The following is a 24,645-nucleotide window of genomic DNA, read 5'->3' on the forward strand; positions in this document are numbered from 1 at the left end:
CAGATGGGGGTTTGACCTTAACCTTGTAATTCAGTGAAGAGTCTCTGGTCCTTTGACAGAGAGTGTCCCTCCTCCATGTCAGAGATCCTTTAATGTTACTGCTCCTGCAGCAAAGATTGCTGGCAAATATCGACCTAGTTTAACACAACATGCTGCACAAATATCTGCCCACAGGGACAAGGAGGCTCTGTAATGTCAATCCAATAGTACACTTGAGGACATAATCTCAGGATACAAGTATCTGAGTGCTGGCACTTTGCATCGTGCACACCTCTAAGGGAAGGAACCGTGGAGCTGTTTGGACTCCATGTTTAAATGCTATGCATTCTGTGTGATGTGAAGTTAAAGAAAGGCTGGTTTTGGTTAGGTATCCTGAGGGGCTTCTTTCTTCACCTGCCTATCCCCAGAGCCTGGAGGTGGGTCATAACCTTTCACATTGGATTGAAGCCACTTTGCAATTCATCAGTCTGTTCACTACTCGGGCAGCAGAGTCCCAAGAATAGTAACTTCTGCAGGGCACTGTTTCTTTCCCAAGGTCCAAGTGCCCTGCAGCATAGCACTACCAGAGAGAGCCAGTGGAAAAAGGGAGGGAGGGCGGGAATAATGAAAAATGGTGAGTTTTCTGATTTGTTTCCATGTTGCAGGGTTTGAAATGAAACAGTTTTTCCCTAAAACCTTTGGTGAAATTTTGTTTTTTCAAAAAAAAAATTTAATTTTCAATATTTTTAATTTAAATTCCCTCCCCTTTCTCCCTTTCCTTCCTTTCTCCCACTGAGTGCAGAAAAAGGAATAATATGTGAGTGGAAAAGGGTTCTTCACTTTTTTTTCTCCCCACCATAACTTTTTGAAACATCTCCAACTTCAAAAAAGTTACAGGGATTTATTTTTCCTTTTGTCACGCTATAACTTTTCCAGATTTGAATATGTTTTGAAAAGTTAGAGTGGGGGAAAATGAGGGAAAAAACCCCCCAAATCCATACCAAACCAAACACAGGGAAAAGTGAGGGGGAAAAACCCAACATACATCATTCAGCTATTACAGTCAGTGGCAAAAAGGTTGGGAAAGGGGAAGAAAAAAAACCCCCCAATCCGAAATTTTTGAAAAACCCAACCAAATAAAAATTTCAATTTGAAATCAAATGTTTTGCTTTATTTCAAAATTTCCTGTCAAAACAATTAAAGAAATAATCAAAAATTACAGTATCCTATGAAAATTTTAATTTTTGACAAAACTCCATTTTCTAGCGGGAAAATGGTGGGGCTGAAAAATATTGACCCGCTCCACTTCCAACCCCTGCCTGGGAATTGGGAGTGACTCCAGGCTTCCAACAATGGAACACGCCAAACTAGGTCACCTGGGCAGCTCTCGTCTTTAGCTTTTTGATTTGAATGGACTCCCATGTGTTTATTCCTAGTGGAATTCATGAGCCTTTAATCTCACTTTCCATGCTGAGATTTTCATGAAGGGGAGGCATCTAATATCCATTTAGTGGGGAAAGACTATATGTAAAGTATCTCTCTCTCTCTCGGGGTTTTACACTGCCTCCCATCTCCACAACATCTGAGCACCTTCCACAAAAAAAGAATAGCAACAGCAAATTCCACTGTGGATTTCATGTAATCTCTAGTACTTTCCCTTTTCCAAATAAAAACTGTACTTGCAGTAGAGTTTTTGTTCTAATTTTTTAAATGTAGTTATTTTCTCCTCTTTTTCTTCTTTTGTTGTTCTTGGTTGGTTGGGGGGTCAGGAGTAAAAGGGCTGACAGTGTTGTGAGTGTCAATGTTACAGCGTAAAGGCTTTTTCTGAAAAGGAAGTACTGAAAGTGTTCGCTATAACACTGACTGTGTAACACTTAACACTGCGGTTTTCAAGTACGCACTGCATTTACATTTCAATACAAACGTACTATTCTCATAAAACAGTCCATTATTAAAACAGAATTGTGTCCATTTTTTTTTGTTTACTGTGAAGTAACATTTACACATCGATTACTTTTTTATTTGTCCCTTATCAAATGTGTTTGATAAGCCATGAGAGAGACAAGGTGGGTGAGACAATATCTTTTCTTGGACCAGACTTCAGGTCTGGGCCTGAGATAAACCTGAGGAAAGCTATGGCTACACTACAGAGCTTACAGCAGCCCAGCTGCACTGCTGCTAGTGCCGATGCTCTATGCCAACAGGAGAAGGCTCTCCCGTTGTCTTAATTACTCCAGCCCCCGGGAGCAGGGCTAGCTATGTCGGAGAGAGAAGCTCTCATGCTGACACGTAGTGCTGTCCACACCGGCTCTCAGGTCAGAGTAATTTACATCATTCAGGGGAGTAGCTTATTCTCACTTAAACTGTAGTGTAGCCATAACCAAAGACCTGAGGAAGAGCTCTGTGTAGCTCAAAAACTTGTCTCTCTCACCACCAGTAGTTAGTCCAAGAAAAGCTATTACCTCACCCACCTTGTCTCTCTAATATCCTGGGATTGACACAGCTACAATTATCTTTCATACCCTGTTTGATAAGCCATTGTCATTCATTTAGTGTAAACTAGCTGCCCCTGTCTAATCTAGATTGTTTAGATCTTCGGGAAAGTAATTTAAAGCTCTGTTCAGAAGGGTTCCTTGAAATTCTGGTAAAGTGGATGGGGGAATTTCCCCTCATTTCCCCTTTATTCCCAGCCCTCTTAAGAAGTCCCTGGTTGACGGTCTACTCCCATGATTGCCCTTGCCTGCCTGAGGTGAAGTAATATGCCTCCACATCACTCCATGGGCTGAATACAGGGGGAAATGGGGGAAATTCTATGTCCTGATATACACTGGAGGTCAGACTAGATGATCGAATGGTCCCTTCTGGCCTTAAACTCTATGAAGCATCCAGCCTCTACTAGGCCCAGGATGCTGTGGATTGAACTCGTAATCTGCAGAGCACTACAATTTAATAGAACTCCGTTATCACTTTTAACCGACTGAGTCTAACAAAATTAGATCAGTTCAAAGTGCATTCTAGTCTGGCTACCACGGCTAACCGAGTGCTATAGGTCTTTTTCTCTTTGCTTTTGAAAAAAGGGCACATTAGCCAGCTTGCCAGTAAGTTTTTCACTTGCTTACACTGGTTGGAAAATGTCAGTGACCTTTTCTTTGGCATAAAATGAGAATTTATTTTTTCCACACACACCCCTCATGCAACCAATTCTATCTGTCACATTTAGTAAGTAGTACTTAGTCACATGAGACATGGGGAGAATTCAGCTGATCTCCTCCCCTTAAAAGGTGTTCTTGATTTCTATTTGCCTATTGCTTCCAGGGCTACAGTGCTCAAAGTACAACGTTACCCTTGTGCGTGGCCTGACACACCGCATCCCACCATGGCCCGGAGGAAAACAAACCAGATGTACGATGGGGAAAATGATGTCAGCAAGGAGAAATAGGCCCCCCATAAGAAAGAGATCAGCAGAATCTGGAAGGGAAAGATTAGAAAATATCCCTGTTCAGGACAGCACTTCAAGCATAGGATTGAATGTTTTGCTGACTTGGGGCATAAATAAAGCACAGATCAGCTGAGCCCAAATGGAAATTCAAAGCATCGGTCTCTGAGACCTTGTCTACACTACAGGTTACTTCAGCAGCAGGAGGTATTAAGCTGATAGGAGAGCTCTCTCCTGTTGGCTTAGAGTCACCACCACCACCACCCGTGCAGCTGCAAGTGCTGTAGTACGGATGTAGCCCGAGAGACTCTTTAAATAAATAGAGTTGGGCGAGGCTTCCTCCTTAGTTAATGTCACCTACAGCTCCAGTTGGCCCCATTCTTTCACATTGACCTCTTTAAAGACCCTGATCCAAGAGCAGGCTTTCAAAGGGCTCTAGATCAAGCTCAAGGGGAAGTGAAAAGGACCAAGGATCCATAAAAGCCTTTGAATGCTTCTGTACCCTTCCAACAACCAACCACTGTGGAAATTCGATACCCTCTGACACAAGTGCTCATTGTCATATAGTCTGGCTGCCCATTGTGAGAGACACAAGGGCTCTGCTTTCTGAACCAGTTCTAACTCTGGAATGTGGAGTGCCTAGAAATAGGGTAGTATCCCTTTAAATAGCTTGTGAGCAATCTAATGGTGCCCACCATATTCTGTGATTATGTTTCAGAGGCTTACCTGGAGGAACCCATGTTTGAAAATGTCCTTAATTCTCATCCCAGCCCCGCCACTGATTCACTGTGCAGCCCTGGACAAGTGCATGTGTAAAGGGGGACGTGAATAACAATAGCCCCTTCACAAAGATTGATTAGGTGATGTGGTTAAAGGTGTAACAGTCTGGGTCAGTGCTAACCTTATTATTTTGACAGTTCTGTCATCAGGCCTGGCTCTGTTGTTAAAAGGGACTAAAATGGAATGCTCCAGAACTTTCACTTACCTTCCAGCGGCCATATCTGTCAGCTAAGAGTCCAAAGAGTATACTGAATATCATATAGCCAAAAAACACCATCTAAGAGAGATTAAAACATTGTCTTGGTTAATCAGTAGGGCTTTTTCCACACCTTGTACCTATTATGTGGCACTGCTCTTAAATGTGTGGTTGAACTTAATACACCTGAAACTGAGGGATTAATAACTGTGACTTAAGCCATGTGTATGGTCAGGTTTACCATTCACAGCTTTCCCAAGGTGGCTTAATCCAGACCTGTAGCATCCTCTACTATTTCAATCCTGGGACTGATACTTCGGATAAACTACGACAAATCTTTAAGAGGGAGAGGATGGTCTTGTGATGAAGGCACTGAACTCAGAAGACCTGGATTCTAACCTTGACAGTGCCACATGCTTGTTGTGTGACTTTGGGCTATTCATTTAGTCTTTTTGCCTCAGTTTCCACAATTGTAAAATGATGATAACATGTCCCTCCCTCAAAGGGCTGTTGGGAGATTAAATTCATTAACGTCTGTGATGTGTTCAGATACTGCCCTGTGGAAGAGTCTATAAATAACTAAAATTAGTATATATTAGGTGGCAATTTTCTGAGTACTCATATATCCCTTTTCTCCATAGCATTGAGCATCTTCCGATCTGGTTAAATGTGCATTTAAACTAAACCAAACAGCTCCTTCCCCGGCAATGTTTGCAGACTACAAGCTTAAGGGGTTATAAATGACACATACCGTTGTCACTAAAGCCACCTGCCAGTCGTTAAGTTGCCACTCACAACGGATAAGTGGAGAAACAACAGCTATTAGCATGATCTCCATGGCTTCTACCACCTTCAAGAACAAACATAGACATTTGCAAAGGTCAGTTCCAGTGGCAGCACAGTGAACAATTCCTTTGCATGCCGGGGGGAAAGATCCCAGTCATGCTAGGGCTTGAAATCCAGGTGACCAAAAGTCAAGCCATCCATTTCGAACAGTACACATACACTTTCCAGAACCAACCTGCAGCATTCTGCAGGCAGAGCCGAAGGAATCATGGAACGGGCATCTCCCTCAGCCCCTGATATGGAGTATATCCAGTACCTCTGCAATGCATGCATACCCCCATTGGTTGTATTACTGGGATTCTCAGTCATTCAAAGAACAGTTACTGTGGTACTGGACTCCGAGAATAACAACCATTTACAAGGCCTACTGGAGGACCCAATCTTTGTCTTCTCCAGAAAGTTGTGAACTCTTGGAAACATGGGGGGAGGGGTTCCGAGGGAAGCTTCTCAAATTATTTTTGGGAGGGCTAGAGACTGACAGGGTCCTCTCTCTCTGCCCATGTGTATTAGTGGAGACTGCTCTGTCCTTCACACTCTTGAAAAATCAAGTTACTTCTTTCAGTGTCTAACTATGAATTTAAGAGTTTTAACTCGAGGCACCCACATTTGAAAATCTTGGCTGGGAAGTGCAATTGTACTACATTGATTTAATACATGTGAGCATGTCACCCACTAGTGACTGGTGACAGCAAAGATAAGAGTCTGCTATTTGCTCATAGCTAATGAGATCCCTCTTTTAGCTGAAATTATAACACTTTGGGTGCAGTCACTCTCAGGTCTGAGCCCAGCTGACGACTGTGGTGTTTCTGTGTTTTTCAGGATGGCTTGTTACAAAAAGAAGAAAGGAAAGGGAACTAAGAGTGACAAATGCTGACCCATGTACACCCATGCAACCCCAGTTAAGTCAATGGTGAGTGATAGGTGAGGTCAGAAGTGAGCCTAGAGTCTATGGATTCTGTTTCATATTAATAAGGATACTGTAATAGGATTTTTAGGCTCAAGTTAGTAGACAATGAAAACCTACACCAGTACTGCCCATGACCAGGAAAAGCACTATATGAAACCGCCCAAACCCGATGGTTTCCACAGCCTCTTCCACTGTAAATGTCTTCTGTTCTAAACATCAAAGAGAAAGAGAGTGTTAGAACTGAGACCACCCCTAAGTATGTCCTTGCAAAACAGAAACACTTTTTGTTATTGACAGGAAAGATGTTGGAAACTCCATCAGTGCCAGAGAGCTTCTTTCAACTAAGCAGCTGTAGAATTATATAGATCCCCAAGAGGTCAGGGTTGCTGGGCACTTTAGAGATTCAACAAAATGAGAGAGAGATAAAATCAAGAGATGATAGATAGCCAGTGAGAATACAGAACATACATGGAAGGAAGGACGAGGTCTATCATCCAGTGCTTTTCATATAGTATTCTGAGCTACTGTATGTATTGCTTAGACCAAGGAAAGATGGTTTCGGGTTAGAGAACTGTACTGGGATGCAGGAGCCCTGGGTTCATTTCCCAGCTCTACCACAGATTTCCTGTATGGCCTTGGGCAAGTCTCTTACTCTGGGGCCTCTGTTCCCCAGCTGTACTAGTCAGGATACTTCTACTTTCCCCAGCACAGCAGGCATTTCAGAATGAGAGGAAGCCAGAGCTCACTGCAGCCCAGTAATCCTTATTATTTTAACGGCCCCAGATGACAATTACAAGCTGGCTGCTCTAACCTGTGCTATAGGTCAGGTCAGCCGCTGAAGAGCTTAATGCCAACTTTACTTTTCCATCTTCAGCATAAGCATGACACAGCTGAGGACTGGGCCCTAGCTTTCCTTGCATAAATTGCTTTAAAATAAGCTTAATAGAAAGTGCTAAAATCTACCTTCAAACTATATTAGGGTAAAATTCACTTGCTGAGTTGCTATCACAGAGTAGCATCCAGGGGGCTGGCTATTTATCCCAGCAGAACCTTGCTCATCCCGTATGGAGGTAGTAGGGCTCTCTGTGGGGAAGCCACACCCAACCCCAACCCAGGGCCAGACTGCCCCTCCTTACTGAGATGTGACAACCACCACCCTCAGTCCAGTTTATATGAACCAACCTTTCTTGGGTTCTTGCCTCTCAGTGCCTATTTCCTCCAGGCCAATGGCATTTGGCACTTCTTTTTGCTGGGCGGCCATCTTCAGCTCTTGTTGGGTTCCCAAAGATGACAATGGAGATTACTTTGATTTCACTTTCCAACCTACAAGATAGTCACAGTCTTAGTAATGAGCCATCAAGTAATTTCCAATGCAAGACTGGTGGTAGTGAGGGCAGTTTAAAGTCTCTTAGTTTCTCAGGATGCTAATCGGAAATGTTAAGGGTTTGCACCTACCTCCTGTTGGTGTGCATTTAAATAAAAAATTAGAAGGGCTGTCATGGACTATTTATTAAAATTGGCAAAGGTCAGTCACCATCCTGGCCTATTCATGAAAAGTCCAATGAAGCTACTAAAAAAGGTAGGATAACACTCATATACCTTTGTGGGGTATCGTGGAGGCTTTTTAATCAACATTTGTAAAGAGATTTGAGATCCTCAAGTGAAAGGTGCTATATGTGCAGAAGTCATTGTCTGAAAGGCACCTAGCATGCTGTGGGTTTGTGTTCACCCAAGGAAAGGAAGGCAAAGAAGGAATCAGGTAACTTAAATGGGAGACTGTATGAATGGTGACTTTCTAACTTTTTTCCTTAGAGTAGTAATAGACTATCTCTTCACAGAGAGACAGAGTGTGTTTCCACCGAAATCTAAATGCTTCACTGAATCAGGTTGATTTCACCAGAATTTTGTTTTGGAAGAAAACTGGAAAAAAGTTCCAACAACATTGAAACAACCTGTTTTCACGTTTTTGTAATGGAACATTTACATTTTTCATTACAAAAGGACTTTTCATTTGAATATATGATTATATTACATATTATGATGCATACAAAACATTTAAAGGGTCAAAACTGACATGAAAACGAAAAACAAAATGCTTCAGAATTTTCCTTCATGGAGAATTTTGAAATTTTCTGCTTTTGCTTTGCTGCAGAACAAAGCCTAATTTAGAAAGCCCCAAATTCCTAGCAAAATGAAATCTCCCTCCTCTGCGCAGTTCTGCTACTCACTCTTAGCAGCAGGGCTTGTTCTGGGGCGGGGGGGGGGGGGCGGGATGAGCAGGGCAGTTGCCTTAGGTGTCAACTTCCAGGGGGTGCAGTGCCACTGTGATGCTCAGGTTGTTTGTTTTTCTCCTCTGCTGTTTGGAAGGGGAGTGGGGATGCAACAAAAACATTTTCCACCCTGGCTGGCACAAGAGCCACCTCCTGTTTAGGGGAGACTCTTGTGTGACACAAATGAGAGCATCGCTCCAGATGAAGTCCCAGTAGGGGCAGGTTCCTCGTTACACACAAGCACTGAGAATATAATAAAGAGGGTTGTGCTGTTGAGTTGGAATTCTGCCTGCTTCTCCGGTTTCCTCAGAAACAGATCCACACTGGGTTTCACATGAGGTACCCAGCAGTGCTGGGGAAAGGACCAGACGCACAACATTAGGGATTGCCATCTTCCTTCTCTGCATTCAATGGGGATTAGCCTGAGCAGCAGCAAAGCAAGCTACCTTAACACTGCCCCCCTCCAGCCATCAGCGGCACCTTCAACCTCCTGCTGAAAGAACAACTTCTCAGGGTGAAGATAGCTGTGGAGGCTGGGATTTGCAAAGACGCCTAAGGGAGTTAGAGCTTAAATCTTCCATGTGTCTGTAAAAAGGGGACAACAATGCCTCCCTCACAGGAATGCTGTGGGGATTACTTCCCATTGGCTAAGCTCTTTTAAAGACATAATGGGCTCTCGAATTGCTAATCATTATTACATCGTGCTTTGAAATTAAGCCCAGCAGGTTGGAACACCCTGCACACATATCAAAAGGGATCGCGCATCTGTGCTCTTAAGCACTCTTTCTTAAGCCCTTCGTACGCTGCCTGAGAACAACACTGCCAGTGTATTCTGTGCAACCTAACCCCCCATTATATAACCAGCAAAACACTGCCCCTTGTTGGTGTCGCTCCTCAATGAAAATAACATCATGAGGTTGTTTTGCCCAGCTTCCTCAGTTTTAACCCCCATCTCACATTCTACTGCCTCCGGGGCAGGGGAAACAGGTCCAAACGATTATAATGGAGGCAATCACAGGTCTCCTCTGCTGGCTGGGGAGATGAAGGTTAGTGTTTTCACTAACGCTGCAGGGCTGTGTGCTTGCCTGCATTCGGGATGTGGGTCCAACTCCCAGTGAAGTCAATGGAAGGCTCTCTTTTTGACATCAGTGGGAGTTCGGTTGGGCCCCTGGAGAGTTACGCTAAGAAATTCACTCAGACACCCTCTCAAACACATTCCTCTTCCAGGGGCAGGACCAATGTGCTGTTTCCCATCCCAGTAGGCCCAGCAAGGGGAGAGAGGCGATGGAGGAGAGAAATGTTGACAGAGAGGGTTGAACACTGAAGGCAAAAATAGATAGAGACCAAAAGGCCAAATCAGAAAAGACAATGGTTTGAAGAGAGTCAGAGAGTTTGAGAGAAAAAAAAATGAACTGTGACATTTTAAAGAGATGTAAAATGTCAGTTATATTAGTTAGAGGGAAACACAAACATTGAAAAAAAATTGAATTCTGGAAGCATTCAAAATTTAGGTCAACACTTTACACTGAGGGACATTTTAAAGGGTTATTAATTGATTAATAGGTGTTTTAGATGACAGAATCTTTGTTATAAATTGTTAAAGAGTCCAACAGGTCAATAAGCTGCTTATTGTATAGCTCAGTGGTTCTCAAACTTTTGTGCTGGTGACCCCTTTCACATAGCAAGCCTCTGAGTGAGACCTCCCTTGTAAATTAAAAATGGTTTTATATATTTAACACCATTATAAATGCTGGAGGCAAAGCAGGGTTTGGGGTGGAGGCTGACAGCTCGGGACTCCCCATGTAATAACCTCGCGACCCGCTGAGTGGTCCCAACTCCCAGTTTGAGAACCACTGGTATAGCTTATAACATCTTCCTTTGAGGTGTTTATAACTGTCCACAACACATACTACTCCTATCGGCAATATGTTTATACTGTCTCCTCCCAGTTCTTAACCGTTTATAAGTGGAAACAATATAAATTGTTACTAAAATGGATTATCTAGAAGAGCCCTTGGAAAGAGAACAGTGCTTCATTCCAGGTTAGAAACGTCTTCTTCACAACGATAAAGGCTAGAGATAAATAAATAACTCTGTCAGTACGTCCTGCCCTAATATTGCTGTGCACTGCTGAAAAGCTGCGGTATGCCAAACCAGAGCTGGCTTCGATGCAGTGAAGTGGTGATTGTTATTAGAGTTCAGAGTAGCAGCCGTGTTAGTCTGTATCTGCAAACAGAAAAGGAGTACTTGTGGCACCTTAGAGACTGACCAATTTATCTGAGCATAAGCTTTCGTGAGCTACAGCTCACTTCATCGGATGTAGCTCACGAAAGCTTACGCTCATATAAATTTGTTAGTCTCTAAGGTGCCACAAGTCCTCCTTTTCTTATTATTAGAGTGTTTGTGGTGGAGGGTAGCAGTTGGAAGGCAGCTAACTAGATCAGATGAAAGGAGAGAGACACAGGAGGTCTTTTAGCTAGTAAGGGCCCGATCCAAAGCCTGCGGAAGTGAAAGGAAAATCTCTCATTGACTTCAGTGAGCACTGGATGAGGCCCTAATGCCATGCTTTTACTATTTCAAAGACAGGGTGGGTGAGGCAATATCGTTTACTGGACCAACTTCTGCTGGTGAGAGAGACAAGCTTTGGAGCTTACACCGAGCTCTTCTTCAGGTCTGCGAAATGTACTCTCAGTGAGGCTTGGAGCGCCTTTCCCAGATCGGAAGAAGAATTCCATGCAGTTCGAAAGCTTCTCTCTCACCCACAGAAGTTGGTCCAATAAACAAGATTACCTCACCCACCTTGTTGGGCTAATATTCTGGGACCAACACAGCTACTACCCCACTGCATATGCTGATTCAGACAGTTTGATAGTAAGGAGCCCATCAGAATCCTAAATTGAGGGTAGCGCAGAGAAAGCATTTGGCAAATCAATGTTAACAGAAGGCTCTACCTTTTTAGTCACTCTCCAGCGCTCCCACACTGGCTGGATGCTTCACAGTTAAATACACTGATAGATCTTTCGCAGTGCCACTGTGGTGGTCATGAGAAAAAGCCCCTTGCTTCACATCTACAAAGGAGGAGCAGCACCACAGAAATATGCCCTGTATATTCATCTCTCTCTCCATACGGTGTCTTGTGCTGGATGCATCATGAAAGACGCTGTATACTTCAAATGTCTATAGTACTACATGCTATACAACAGCTTTTATGTCTAAAAGAATGGGTGAGCGGAGAGTGACGTTTTTATCCATATGTGAATACTTCTAAGAAATCTTACTACAGCTCTTACTAAAAGTGCAGGCTTGCTCCCCCCAAACATTTCCAAACTTATTTGCCCTGGTACAAGAGCTAGAGTCTTCTGTCCTTCCTAGGGCTGTCTCAAGGGTTAATTGATTAATAATTGTAAGTCACTTTGAAAACACTATGTGCTGTATAAGTGATACATTAATAACCATCACCACCACAATAATGCACTAGCTAAAGGGAGCAGCCTGAGTGATAAGTTTAGTGGCACAGAGATAACACAGAAAGATTAACTGACCCACAATGAGAACCCTGGCAGGACTTCTCAGCAATGGAGGCAGGTATAGGAAATACATGGCTGCTCACCAGGCCTTTAGATAACGCAGTCTCCGTCACAGCAAAACACACAAACATTCAAATAACCGCACTCCACCTAGACAGGACTTGGTTTTGATTTTTGAGTGAAAGTTTCTTACCTTAGAAAGCTCTCAAACTTGGGGAAATGGCTCTTTCCTCGTTTACAGTTTTAACTATTCTGCCTCTTTTCCTTTTATTGCACTAGCTGCATTGCTGCTTTAGGGGCCAGCTTCCATAACTTACTTTTCTTCCTAGCCGGGGGCACACACATCCCTCTCTAAATCCTTCAGCTCTGGCTTGTCTGGGTTTTAAATGAAGGGTTTCAAAACTTCCTCATTCCTTTCCAAAGTAAGTTGCTGCATTTACGGTATCTTAATAGGTCAATTCACTTTGTGCCTCCAGGAAATGTTTTTAAGGAATTTACACTAAAATATGCAGGTTAATATCCTTGAGCCACACCTCCTCCACGACAACATTTCACCTGTCCTGTCTTAAAAGGGCAACACCAACCCATAATTTCATAGCATTTAAGGCCAGAAGGGACCATTAGATCATCTAATTGGACTACCTGCATATCACAGGCCATTACATTTCACACAGTTACCCCTATATTGAGCTCAATAATTTGGGTTAAATTAAAGCAATTTTAACTCCTCAGGAAACTAAACTATTGTGTTCCACAGGCAGAGAACAGTAGAGACTGAGGTGCCACCTATGCCCAAGGCCTCTGCAGTGTCAGGGAATTGATTCGGTGAGATGTGCCCAGATGATCCCAGCAGGCAAACCAGGCCCCATGCTACAGAAGAAGGTGAAAACTCTCAAGTTTCCTGCCAGTTGCCCTGGAAGAAAATTCCTTCCCGATCCAGAAAATGGCAATCAGTTTGACCCTGAGCATGTGAACAAGGTGCACTGGCCAGGTATAGAGAAAAAGGCCTCCATATACCACCTCAGAGCACTGATTCATCCCATCTGTTGTCCTGTCTCCTCCTCTGGCCAATCCCTCCTGCTTCAGAGGAAGGCAAAAAAACCCCAACCAAACAAAAAAACAAAACCCCAAACCAACCCAACCTAACTCCCTTCCCATGCCCCCACCCTCTGACCCACGCTACTTCTGGCCAATTGTTCATCGGGGGAAAAAATTCTTCCTGACCCCTGCAGGTGACCAACTAAAGCCCTGAAGCCTGAGATGTGGTTATAGTCATCATCACAATGCAAAACTGAAAGTGGCATGAGCATATAGAGCTTCCTGTTCTCTCCATGGCTAATGAAGGAAGGGAATCAATGGGAGAAGTCACAGATTCACAGACTCCCCTCAAACTCTTACACACCGAAACTGATGGGAAGACACCCTTTGTTAAAAGAGAGAGGCCCCTAACCTAATGAATGGGAGTGTGAGATTCCAAATGGTCTCCTCTGAGGCTGGCCTGACGGCCTGACGTCTATTCCCAGATATTTCCAGTTTAATATGAGCACTGTGTTTCACAATGAGGACTTACGAGTTAAGTAAAGGAGGGCAGTTTTCTTTAGGCACCATCTTCTCCCTGTTTAAAATGTGAACACCAGAGCTGAACACCGTGTTATAGTAGTAATCTTACCAAAGCATTTTAACTTCACGCCGCATGGCCTCCGGGGCTCAGGGAGGAATTTGCTCCAGCCCAACACATAACATCCCATAGCGTTATTTTACAACTTCCTTTTAAATGTCCTGTATTGGCCCAGGCTGAACTAGATGGATCAGTAGCAGGATTTGGTGTGCCAAATCCACCATCCTATACCCACTTTGTAAACTGGTTCCAGCAAAATTGAAACGCTTCATGTAAAATCACAGCATTTTGTAGAAATTTCACAATGCCAACTTCCCTGTGTTAATGTGAACAAAACTGGCCACAGTTCTGTGACATTCCCAACCAGTAGAAACTCATAATTTTAGGCCCAGAGATCCAATGTTCAAGCCCTCCCAATGATACATCCAGGAGAATCGTGACAAATAATGTTCTGTTGGAGAACTGAACTTTTGTGGATCTCTAATGCATGGGATGAGCTTTCCTGATCAGTGAGAGTGTATAACCTACACTAACATGGTTGACTTTGTTCCCCTCTAGTGGCTAGGCTATGTATAGAGATTTGTGGGTCTATACCGCCGTTAAACTAACACAGCTAATTCTTTAGCTCAAGCAGTAGAGGCTTGTGCATTTAGATCCAGAGCTCTCCACTGGTGACCCACTTAGCAGCATGTTTGTACAAACATATGGGAAGGAGTTCAGAGAGATTATTATTATTATTCAGATGCCCAGAGACACTGGGAATAAACTGGCTAATAGAATGTGTGCGTGGGGGTGGGGAGGAGTAGATGAAGCAGCAGTATTGCCTATTAGTATTCCGAATGAAGTGGGGCCAGACCATGCCCAATGAGACACGTGAATGTCACTTCCTGGGAACGTCAGCCATCCAAGAAATAGAGGTGCAAACACACAAAAAATACTCGTGGGGCAGAGAGAGCAGGAGTAAAAATGAATGACTCCTGCAGCTGCCCTGGGAGGGACATCAACGACTGGAAGGTATTAAATACGATGGTGATGAGGGCAATATAAGGGCCAGTACACAATAGTTCAATTATAATAACCTGGTGAGAGATGCATTCCTCTCATCCCTGGCCCCGGTAATGCCTATGGCATGCAGAAGGGGGAAGATGCATCTGGCTCGGCACTTATACGTAAACAGGAATGGAAATGCAAAACAATGAATATTTTGGATAAAGCGAATGAAAATGATACATCTCAATGCCTTTGTTGAATTGGCAGCTGCCTTAAAGACTGAACGAATTCAATCCAGTGATGTGCATGATTGTGTCAGTGATGCGAGAATGAACACTTGGATGGCAGTGGTCTGGATGGCTACGGGTTCATCCATTAATGTAATCAAGGCTTCAGTATAACAAACCGGTGTTAAGGAATGTGGTAACAGAAAGGGGCACTGTGTCGGAGCGCGGGAGGGTCTGCATCATGCCACGCCAGTCTGAGAGTACTCTGGAAATAAAAGATGGTGACGTTAGCAATGATGTGTCAGCCACAAGGCTTTTTTCAGCAACGAACTGCAAAGGAACAAATGCAGCTGGCAGCTTGTGGTTCCCAGTGGAATTGCCAGAAGCATTTTCTGGCATTCGTTTTTGGAAGTGGTTTTACCACACTGGCGGAGGGTGCTAGATTGCCAACGGTCCAGGCTGTTTCCCCACATGAGAGGTACAGTGTGGGCAGCAGCACATCCAGATTTGCCATCGACGTGTTTTAAGGTTTGCGCTAGCGGGATCACTTCTAGGGAGGAAAGAGGTTTTAACTGCTCAGCTTTGGGATGCAAATTTGAACCAGACTGCCTGAGGCTTGGCAGTTCCTCTGCTCTGGGTGGATCTCAGGAAACTTGCGCTATAGCCCTGACAGGAGATGACAACAGTTACCGTGGAAAATGTCAGGAGGTGCTGAGATTTTTTTTGTTTTGTTTTGTTAACCACCTCACGATACTGTGTAGCTCCCATCACCTCGCTACTGCAAACAAACACCATCCAGATCAACGGGATGTACGTAAGCCTGGATACACAGGCAACAATTTCTTGCCAAGCTCAGATCATACAGCGCTACCCCCACGTGAGGACTATTTTGTAGGCTGCTAGTCTTGGACCCGGCAAGTCTTAGTGACCACGATCTCAGAGAGAGGACCTCTCTTTACTGTTTTAACAAGGTTTGAACTCGTGCAATGGTAGCTACGCCTGTGCCTGTCTGCACATCGCAAGAGGTCTTCGTTATATCACCCCAAGAGGCACCCAGATATCTATGGAGCCTCAGGCTTTTGAGAGCTTATTCCCAGATGTATATCCTGTGAAGCCCTTACTCAGTCAAAATTCCCCGTGACTCCCATGGGAGTTGTGCCTGTGGCCAGCATTGAGTAAAGAATGAGCAAGGATTTCAGGATTTGTTGCTAAGACCTGCTAGTAAATAATGACCAGCTTTACTGAGCTCAGCCATGACAGGTACACACTAGAACTAGAAACCCCAAAGGCCCGCATTGCTGATCTGCAGCTGGTGTGTCCTTGTATTTGTGTGATTCAAATTTAATGCTTTTCTAAAGTGACAATGTGTGAGAAAGCCTATAATCCAGCGATGTTAAGCTCTGGAACAAATAAGATAATAAGCAGTTTGTCGTAGTAAAGGATGTCTTTAAAAGCAAGCATTTTTCTTAAGTTACTTTGAATTGCATTTGTGTGCTATATTAAGAAATGTAATCTTGTACAGGGATTCATCACATGCAGTTGTCTTCTGATCACCCAAGGAATTCATCTGAATCAACCCTTAAATGTTTTCTTAAAAAACAAAAACCGCAAAGCAGGACAGCAAAGGGGGAAAAACACGTGAGAGTTGATGATTAATTTATTTCAAAACAGTACACATCCTCTGTTTTTAATCCAAAGAGTAGACAGATGACTCCTACATATAGGGCCAGATACGCAGCATTGACATCAACGGAGCGATGCACCTGTACACCAGCTGAGGATCTGTGTTCTGTTGCTCCACTGATTTACAGTTTAGCATTGTACAGGTAAAAATGGTCACCTTTTAGATTAAAATTTTTGCTAAATTATGACAGACGGTTAACCCTTCAATGAGAGTAGTGTCTGGTTTGTACCTAGTGCTAGGCCAGCGCAACAATTCCATTTAACTACATAGAATATGAAGCTCACTTGAAGAGGTTTCTGTACTCCACAGTGTAATCTGTTTCAAGGAATGAAAAATATGGTCCAGGAAATAAAGGGTTTTTGCAATGAGTTGTCTCTAGTCTTCTGCAGTTCCATCTATGATAGACTTAAAGCAGAATGGAGAAAACTTATAACCTGTCCCCATGTAGAACTTGTTCTGGAACTCCACCCTGATAGGGGGAAAATAAACACAAAGAGAAGTTTAAGAGGCACCGTAATGTGTTATATGAGTTTGCAAGAGAAGATATGGAGGTGGGGAGAGAGGGAAGAAAGGAACATTTAAAAGTCAAGCAGTGAGGTACAAAAATAGCAGCTCCAGGAAGAGGGAGACCGGCTGCTTAACTAACAGTGGAGGGTCTATGTCAGAAACATGCACAAGTTTCCAGGAATCTCTACAGCTTTGTGATGTGCATATGGTCTGGACTGGTGGCTGAGCTAGGGTTTCCCGAGGGCCGCTCTGACATAATGGAAAGGGTCAGGATCAGCAACAGCACCATTGGCAACTACATTTCAAAGGAAGAAGAACCACCCTTGACATATTTGGTTCCCACCTTCCTTGGGTTGGGGGTACAAGGAGGAAAGTAAAGTGTCTGAGAGAGAGTAACAGCTGTGGCTGAAAAAGGAATTCAGAAGAGCCACTGACCATTACAGCTCCTTTCATACATCAGTCTGAAAACACTGCCAGTGAGGGGACAATCACCAGTATCTTTGAAGCAGTGAAAACTAGGCCCTTGTTCCTACACTAAACCTAATATCCGAGAGAGCTTTGATAACCACTGGGGGCAGCCAAGTTCACTCTTTCATGCAGTACAATGGAACCCGAGAGCTAGCAAACTTCTCAGGCCCTCCAGCCCCATATCAAGTGATTCCAAGCTTTACAAGCTGGTTTTTGCTCATTGTATTGTGTGGTCAGGGATGGAATGTCACGTGATGCAAAGTAAACAACACAAGCCCTCCAAGAGAACTCCAGGGCCGATGAGTTCTTTTTTTCCCTTGCACTGAATTTGTTTTACACATCAGTCTGGGTTCTTATAAGATCTTAGAAAAGTGTCTGAACCCCTAAGTGCAGGCGGAACAGTGAGTTAACACTAAATCTTCCACCACCAGGAAGGAGTTTACAAAAGAGAGTTACCTTTTCTGTAATGGGTGTTCTTCGAGATGTGCTGCTCATGTCCATTCAACTTAGGTGTGTGTGCTCGCCACATGCACTGATGTTGGGAGTTTTTCCCTCACCACTATCTGTAGGGGACCGGCTCCGGCGTCCCCTGGAGTGGTGCGCACATGCGGTATATAGGGCGCTGCCGGTTCCCCCCACCCTCAGTTCCTTCTTGCCGGAAACTCTGACAGTGGGGAAGGAGGGTGGGTTGTGGAATGGCCATGAACACCACTTCTTGAAGAACACCAGTTACAGAAAAGGTAACTGTCTTTTCTTCTTCGAGTGCTTGCTCATGTCCTTTCAACTTAGGTGACTCCCAGCAATACCCTTGGAAGTGAGTAGGAGTTCACAGATGCGTTGACTGCAACAGCGCTCTGCCGAACCCAGCGTCATCCCTGGCCTGCTGCATGATGGCGTAGTGGGCTGTGAACATGTGCACCGAGGACCATGGCTCGACAGATGTCCTGGATTGGGAAGTGTGCCAGGAAGGCTGCTGAAGATGCCTGCACTCTGGTCGAGTGGGCTCTGACGATCAGCGGTGGAAGGACTCCCGCCAACTCATAGCAGGTCCAAATGCAAGAGGTGATCCAGTTAGAAATCCTCTGCATGGACACCAGGAGGCCCTTCATCCTATCAGCTGTAGAGATGAAAAGCTGAGTCAACTTACAGAAAGCCTTTGTCCGATCTAGGTAGAAAGCCAGAGCCCTTCTTACGTCCAAAGAGTGAAGGTGCCTCTCTTTGCTAATCTCATGGGGCTTAGGGTGGAAGGCCAGAAGGAAAATGTCCTGGCTCATGTGGAAAGTGGACACACCTTGGGAAGGAAGGCTGCGTGCGGCTGGCGCTGAAACTCATCCTTATAGAAGACCATGTAAAGCGGGTCTGAGGTCAGGGCTCGCAGCTTGGAGACTCTCCTTGCCAACATCACCGCCACCAGGAAATCTACCTTCCACGATAGGTGAGACAGGGAGCATGAGGCCAAAGGTTCAAAGGGCAGGCCTGTGAGCCTGGAGAGAACCAAATTGAGATCCCACCGAGGGACCGGGGACCAAACTCAAGGAAAAAGTCTCTCGAGACCTCTGAGGAACCTGATCGTCATGTCATGGGAGAACACCGTCTGCCCCTGGATGGGTGGATGAAAGGTGTAAATGGCTGCCAAATGCACCCTGACAGAGGAGCGTGCCAGACCCTGGTTCCTCAACTGAAGCAGGTAGTCTAAGATCGACTGCACTGAAGAATGTGAAGGGGAGATGCCCCGTTTGGCCACACAGTGAGAGAACCTCGTCCACTTTGCCAGGTAAGTCTGTCTAGTCGAGGGCTTTCTACTCTCGAGGAGGACCTTCTGGACCCCTTCTGAAGAAGGGAGTTCCCCACTTGGGGAGTTCCCCACCTCTGGAAGACCACGTCGGCTACCTCCAGGTGGAGCACCCACTCATGGTGAGAGGAGGAGTCCCTGCTTAGGTGTTCTGCTAGCATGTTCTTGGCACCCAGAAGGTGACACGCTTCTAGATGGATTCCATGGTCGAGCCAGAAGTCCCAAAGATGGAGTGCCTTTGGCAGAGGATCATGCTCCCCCTTGTCTGTTGATGTAGAACATCGAGGCTGTGTTGTCCGTCAGGACTCTGACCACTTTGCCCGACAGGTGAGGTAGGAAGACCGCACAAGCTCTGCGCACTGCCCTGAGCATTTTGACGTTTATGTGTAGCGTCGTTTCCTCTGGGGACCACATACCTTGGGTCTTGGCCCTGAATCGCTCCAGCAGCAGGAATGCCCTGGTATGGGTAGAGTTGAACACTGCTCCGATGAAAGGAGCGGGACCAGGAGTCAGAGTGGGCCCAATGCCGGGAAGCACCTGCATGCAGTGATGCCCTCTTAGGGGATCGGCCACGGTCCAAGGAATGGTGATGGTGATCCCGCAACTGGTCCCTGGAGTGGTACTGCGGTCTCAGAGATACCGGGTGCCAGGATCGGTATTTCTGCCGGGGGGCACGTGCCTCCAAAGGTCTGCACCCAATGACCGGCGAGCTGCGCCTCAAGCCTCTCTGCCTGTGCCCAAGGGCTGGGGACCGAATGGTGCTGTGCGGTGTTTGCATTTTGTGGTCAGATGCGTGGCGGCTATGGGAGGGTGAGTGCCGGCGGGATGTCCCCCCACGATGGGGAATGGTGCCCGTTGAGGTGGGGACCGTGGTGGTCCGAACACAGGTTTACCCTGTGACCGGGGAACCGCAGGAGCCGGCGTGGGCGGCACCGGGAGGGACATGATCTCCTGCGCTGCCTGCAGGGCATCTGGCATGGACGGCACCCAGAGCTGACTGAAGCCTCTGCTGCCATCTGAGGTAGCTGGCAGGGAGCAGGTTGGGCTACATCGCTCCACAGGAGCGTGGGCCCAAGATCCTTACGTGGGTGAAGAGTTGCCCGGCTCGGGACCTTGCTCACACCCAGTCTTATTCGTTCCCTTGCGGGAGGTTGGAAACCGGCCTTGCGCCACCTTCTTGGACTTCTTCGTCGAACACTGGTAAACAAATGTCCTGGCCCAGATGGAATTGGGAGACAACCTTAGGGAGGAACTTGGGATGCGGCTGGAGCTGCACCTTGTCCTTGTGAAATACTGTGTACGGTGGCTCAGAGGTGAGGGCCCTCAGTTTGGACACCCTTTGGCCGAGGTAATGGCAACCAGAAATGCCACCTTCCAGGAAAGGTGGAGGAGAGAACAGGTAGCAGGGGGCTCGAAAGGGGGTCCCATGAGTCTAGAAAGGACCAGGTTAAGGTTCCATGGAGGGACTGTGGGGTGGGAGTACGGGAACACCCTCTCCAACCCCTTAAGGAACCGTCCCACCATTGGGTGGGAAAACAGTGAGCACCCCGAGAACCCTGGGTGGAAGACGGAGATGGCCACCAGGTGCACTCTGAGTGAGGACGGGACTAGCCCTTGCTGCTTGAGGTGCAGGAGGTACTCCAGAATGGCCTGCACCGGGGCCTGGCCCGGCTGCACCTGTCAGAGTTCACACCAAAACGAGAACCTTTTCCACATGGCCATATAGGCCGCTCTGGTAGACGGCTTTCTACTGCCAAGCAGAATCTGCTGCACAGGAAGGGAGCACTGGCTCTCCAGGACATTTAACCACGGAGCCTCCACACCATCAGGTGCAGTGACTGCAGGTTCCGGTGTAGGGGCAGGACTACTGGGGCCTCCACCGACAGCTCTAGGAGCGATGTGTACCAGTGTTGGCAGGCCCAGGCTGGGGCAATGAGGATCACCACCGCCCTGTCCGTGCACACCTTGAGCAGGACCTTGTGCATCAAGAGGAGTTGGGGGAAGGCATACATCAAGCCCCCTTCTCCACGGGATTGCAAACGCGTCCACGAGTGAGCCCGGGCTGCAGCCCTGGAACGAGCAGAACCGCGGGCACTGGGCGTTGGCCCTGGTGGCAAACAGATCTACCCGGGGAAACCCGCACCTGCGGAAGAGAGAAAGCACGACATCCACCCTGAGCGTCCACTCGTGCATGTGGTACGACCTGCTGAGGGAGTCCGCCAGCTCATTCCGCACCCCTGGGAGATAGGACGTGTCGAGGTCAATTGCATGGGCTATGCAAAGGTCCCAGAGGAGGAGAGCCTCGTGACAGAGTGTCAAGGAACGAGCCCCACCCTGCTTGGTTATATAAAACAGGCAGCACCTGGCTGTTGTCGTTGGAAACTGGTGCAGGGAGGCCACTGCCTGTTGGATAGTCTGGAATCAGGATACCGGAAGGCTTGCCCTGGCCTGCACTGCGTACAGGACCACCCCTATGAATTCCACTCTCTGCGTGGGTACAAGCGGGACTTGGGGATGTTGACAAGGAGCCCCAGTTCGTGGAACAATCTCAGGGCCACCTCCACATGGCCCCACACCTCCACCTCGGATCGGCCCGCCAGGAGCCAGTCATCGAAGTACGGGTACACCCAGATGCTCTGCCTCCGTAAGAAGGCCGCCACCACCGCCATGCACTTCATGAACACCCTTGGGGCCGCGGCTAGACCGAACGGGAGAACCGTAAACTAATAATGTTCTCGGCCCAAGCGTAGGAACCGCTGATGTGCTGGGAAGATGGTGATATGAAAAGAGAAAAGGAGTACTTGTGGCACCTTAGAGACTAACCAATTTATTTGAGCATAAGCTTTCGTGAGCTACAGCTCACTTCATCAGATGCATGCTGTGGCTGTAGCTCACGAAAGCTTATGCTCAAATAAATTGGTTAGTCTCTAAGGTGCCACAAGTCCTCCTTTTCTTTTTGCGAATACAGACTAACACGGCTGTTACTCTGAAACCAGTGATATGAAAGTACGTGTCCTTCATGTCAAGGGCAGTGTACCAGTCCCCTGGATCCAGGGAAGGGATGATGGTGCCCGGAGAGACCATGCGGAACTGGGTCTTGATCAGGAATTTGTTGACCCCGTGCAGATCTAGGATTGGGCGAAGGCCCCCTTTGGCCTTGGGGATGAGGAAGTACCGGGAGTAGAACCCTTTTCCCCTTAGGCCGTGAGGCACCGCCTCTACCGCCCTCGCCTCTAGCAGCAAGCAGACTTCCTCCTCTAGGAGATGCTCATGAGAGGGGTCCCTGAAGAGGGACAGAGAAGGGGAGTAGGAGGGGGGGAGGGAGGCGAAATGCAGCGAGTACCCGTTCCGCACCGTGCGTAAGACCCAAGGGTCTGACTTAATGGTGGACCACGCATGGGAGAAACAGGAGAGGTGGTTCAGGAAACAAAGGGGCGGATCTGGTGACTGGTCTGGTATGCTGTCCTCGAGCGCACCTTCAAAAGCCTGGCTTAGTGCCCGGCCGGGGTTTGTGCTGGCCTTGGTTCTGGCCCGGCGCATTATTGTTATTATTGTTATTGCACCATTGCCTGTTATCCCTGCCTTGCCTATGGTAAGGCTCATGCCTATGGTGAGGCTGGTACTGGCATTGAGGGGGAGGCTGCGGCTTAAAGGGCTTCCTCTGAGTCGCCGGGCTGTGCATACCCAGCGACTTGAGTGTAGCTTGAGGCTATGCAGCCTCGTGTCTGTCTGGTCCCAGAAGAGCCTGGACCCTTCAAAGGGGAGGTCCTGGAGTGGATTCTGGACCTCGGGGGGCAGACCTGACTCCTGGAGCCACGCCAAGCACCTCATGACCACCCCGATGTGATTGTTCTAGCCGCCACGTCTGCCGAATCCAGAGAGGCCTGGAGAGGGGTCTTGGCTATTGCTTTGCCCTCATCCACCAGGGCTGTGAACCCCTGTTGGGAACCTTGCGGGAGGTTGTCCTTAAACTTCCCCACCGCCACCCAGGTGTTGAAATTGTGCCAGTTGAGGATGACCTGTGTTAGGATATAGATATTCAGGCCTGTCTGCAAAGGCCTGTACTCTAAGAATTTAGGTGTATTCTTATCACTTGGCTAGTGATAGAGGTATAAAAGAAAGAATCAAGATCACTGTCTGCTGGTGTAAGGGCCTTCTCTTACTGTGACAGTCTGAGGCCCTGTTCTTAGGCTAAGGCCTTTGGCTAAGCAGCAGAGGCAGCCATAAGCTGGGAAGCGAACGGTCACATCCTCACATTCCAAACTAGTCACACTGAAATAAGGTGCTATTGGGCTGTTAGGCACTATCAGGACAGGATTGTATTCCTATCACCTCCAGAGAAAGGGAAGTGCCTAGAAAATGTAAAAGGAAACTTAGTTTGATAGCATCCTGTCTGGCAAGAACTCACTTATCAATAGCTGGGATGTGAAATCCTCACTTCTGTATTGTTTTGTCATTATAGTTCCCACTTTGCTGTTGTTTGTCTGTATAATCTCTGTCTGGTTCTGTGATTGTTCCTGTCTGCTGTATAATTAATTTTGCTGGGTGTAAACTAATTGAGGTGGTGGGATATAATTGGTTACATAATCATGTTACAATATGTTAGGATTGGTTAGTTAAATTTCAGGAAAATGATTGGTTAAGGTATAGCTAAGCAGAACTCAAGTTTTACTATATAATCTGTAGTCAATGAGGAAGTGACGGGGTGGGGGTGTGAGTGGGGGTGGGCATGTGGGTGTGTCAGATGGGAACAGGGAATGGGGGTAAGAAAATTGGAATCATGTTTTGCTAAAGGGGGAGATGGGAACAGGGAATGGGGGTAAGAAAATTGGAATCATGTTTTGCTAAAGGGGGAAATGGGAACAGGGAATGGGAGTAAGGAAGTTGGAATCATGCTTGGCTAAGGGCAGGAATCGGAACAGGGACATAGGTGTAAGGCTCTGTGGTGTTAGAGCTGGGAAGGAGGATACTAAGGAAGGAAACTGGAATCATGCTTGCTGGAAGTTCACCCCAATAAACATCGAATTGTTTGCACCTTTGGACTTCGGGTATTGTTGCTCTCTGTTCATGTGAGAAGGACCAGGGAAGTAAGTGGGTGAAGGAATAAGCCCCCTAACATCTTGGTGCCGGTGACTCGGATGCATCGCATTGGATAGGTGAGTGGCAGCCTGTAAGTCCCCCTCCCCAACAGTCCGCGCAGCTGCTTGGAGGGGGTATCGCGAACTCTCGTGATGGTAGTTGCGGGTTCTGGCAAGCCAGGGTAAAGGATTTTTTGGATAAATGGATAAGGGAGGACCAGGGCCCATACCAGGTACAGGGGTCAACCTGGGATAAGATTAAAAAGGAAATGGAGGAAGTGTTAGGGGACCCAGAGGTATGGGGGGTGGCTGAGGAGCCCACCCTCCTTGGTATATGGGT

General features: G+C 46.7%; 2 protein-coding genes across 5 annotated transcripts in view; both read right to left on the reverse strand.

Moving 5' to 3' along the window:
- Positions 1–12,343, reverse strand: part of SVOPL (SVOP like) — a 30,916-nt gene extending 18,573 nt beyond the window's left edge. Inside the window, exons 1-6 of the mRNA XM_084618400.1 lie at positions 12,135–12,343; positions 7,327–7,467; positions 6,262–6,353; positions 5,143–5,241; positions 4,401–4,472; positions 3,323–3,447 (exon numbers count right to left, since the gene is read on the reverse strand). Of these exons, the coding sequence (XP_084474526.1) occupies positions 3,323–3,447; positions 4,401–4,472; positions 5,143–5,241; positions 6,262–6,353; positions 7,327–7,405 (467 nt within the window). The 5' untranslated portion in view covers positions 7,406–7,467; positions 12,135–12,343. The remainder of the gene's footprint in view (positions 1–3,322; positions 3,448–4,400; positions 4,473–5,142; positions 5,242–6,261; positions 6,354–7,326; positions 7,468–12,134) is intronic.
- Positions 12,344–16,415: 4,072 nt separating this feature from the next.
- The window catches only part of ATP6V0A4 (ATPase H+ transporting V0 subunit a4), a 58,742-nt gene continuing 50,512 nt past the window's right edge, over positions 16,416–24,645 (reverse strand). For all 4 annotated transcript variants that reach the window (XM_084636967.1, XM_084636965.1, XM_084636968.1 and 1 more), the window contains one exon: positions 16,416–16,929. In XM_084636967.1, coding sequence (XP_084493093.1) covers positions 16,836–16,929 — 94 coding nt within the window. In that variant the 3' untranslated portion in view covers positions 16,416–16,835. The remainder of the gene's footprint in view (positions 16,930–24,645) is intronic.

This window comes from Lepidochelys olivacea, assembly GCF_965140295.1.
Source record: "Lepidochelys olivacea isolate rLepOli2 genome assembly, chromosome: 1".
Taxonomy (NCBI): Eukaryota; Metazoa; Chordata; order Testudines; family Cheloniidae; genus Lepidochelys; species Lepidochelys olivacea.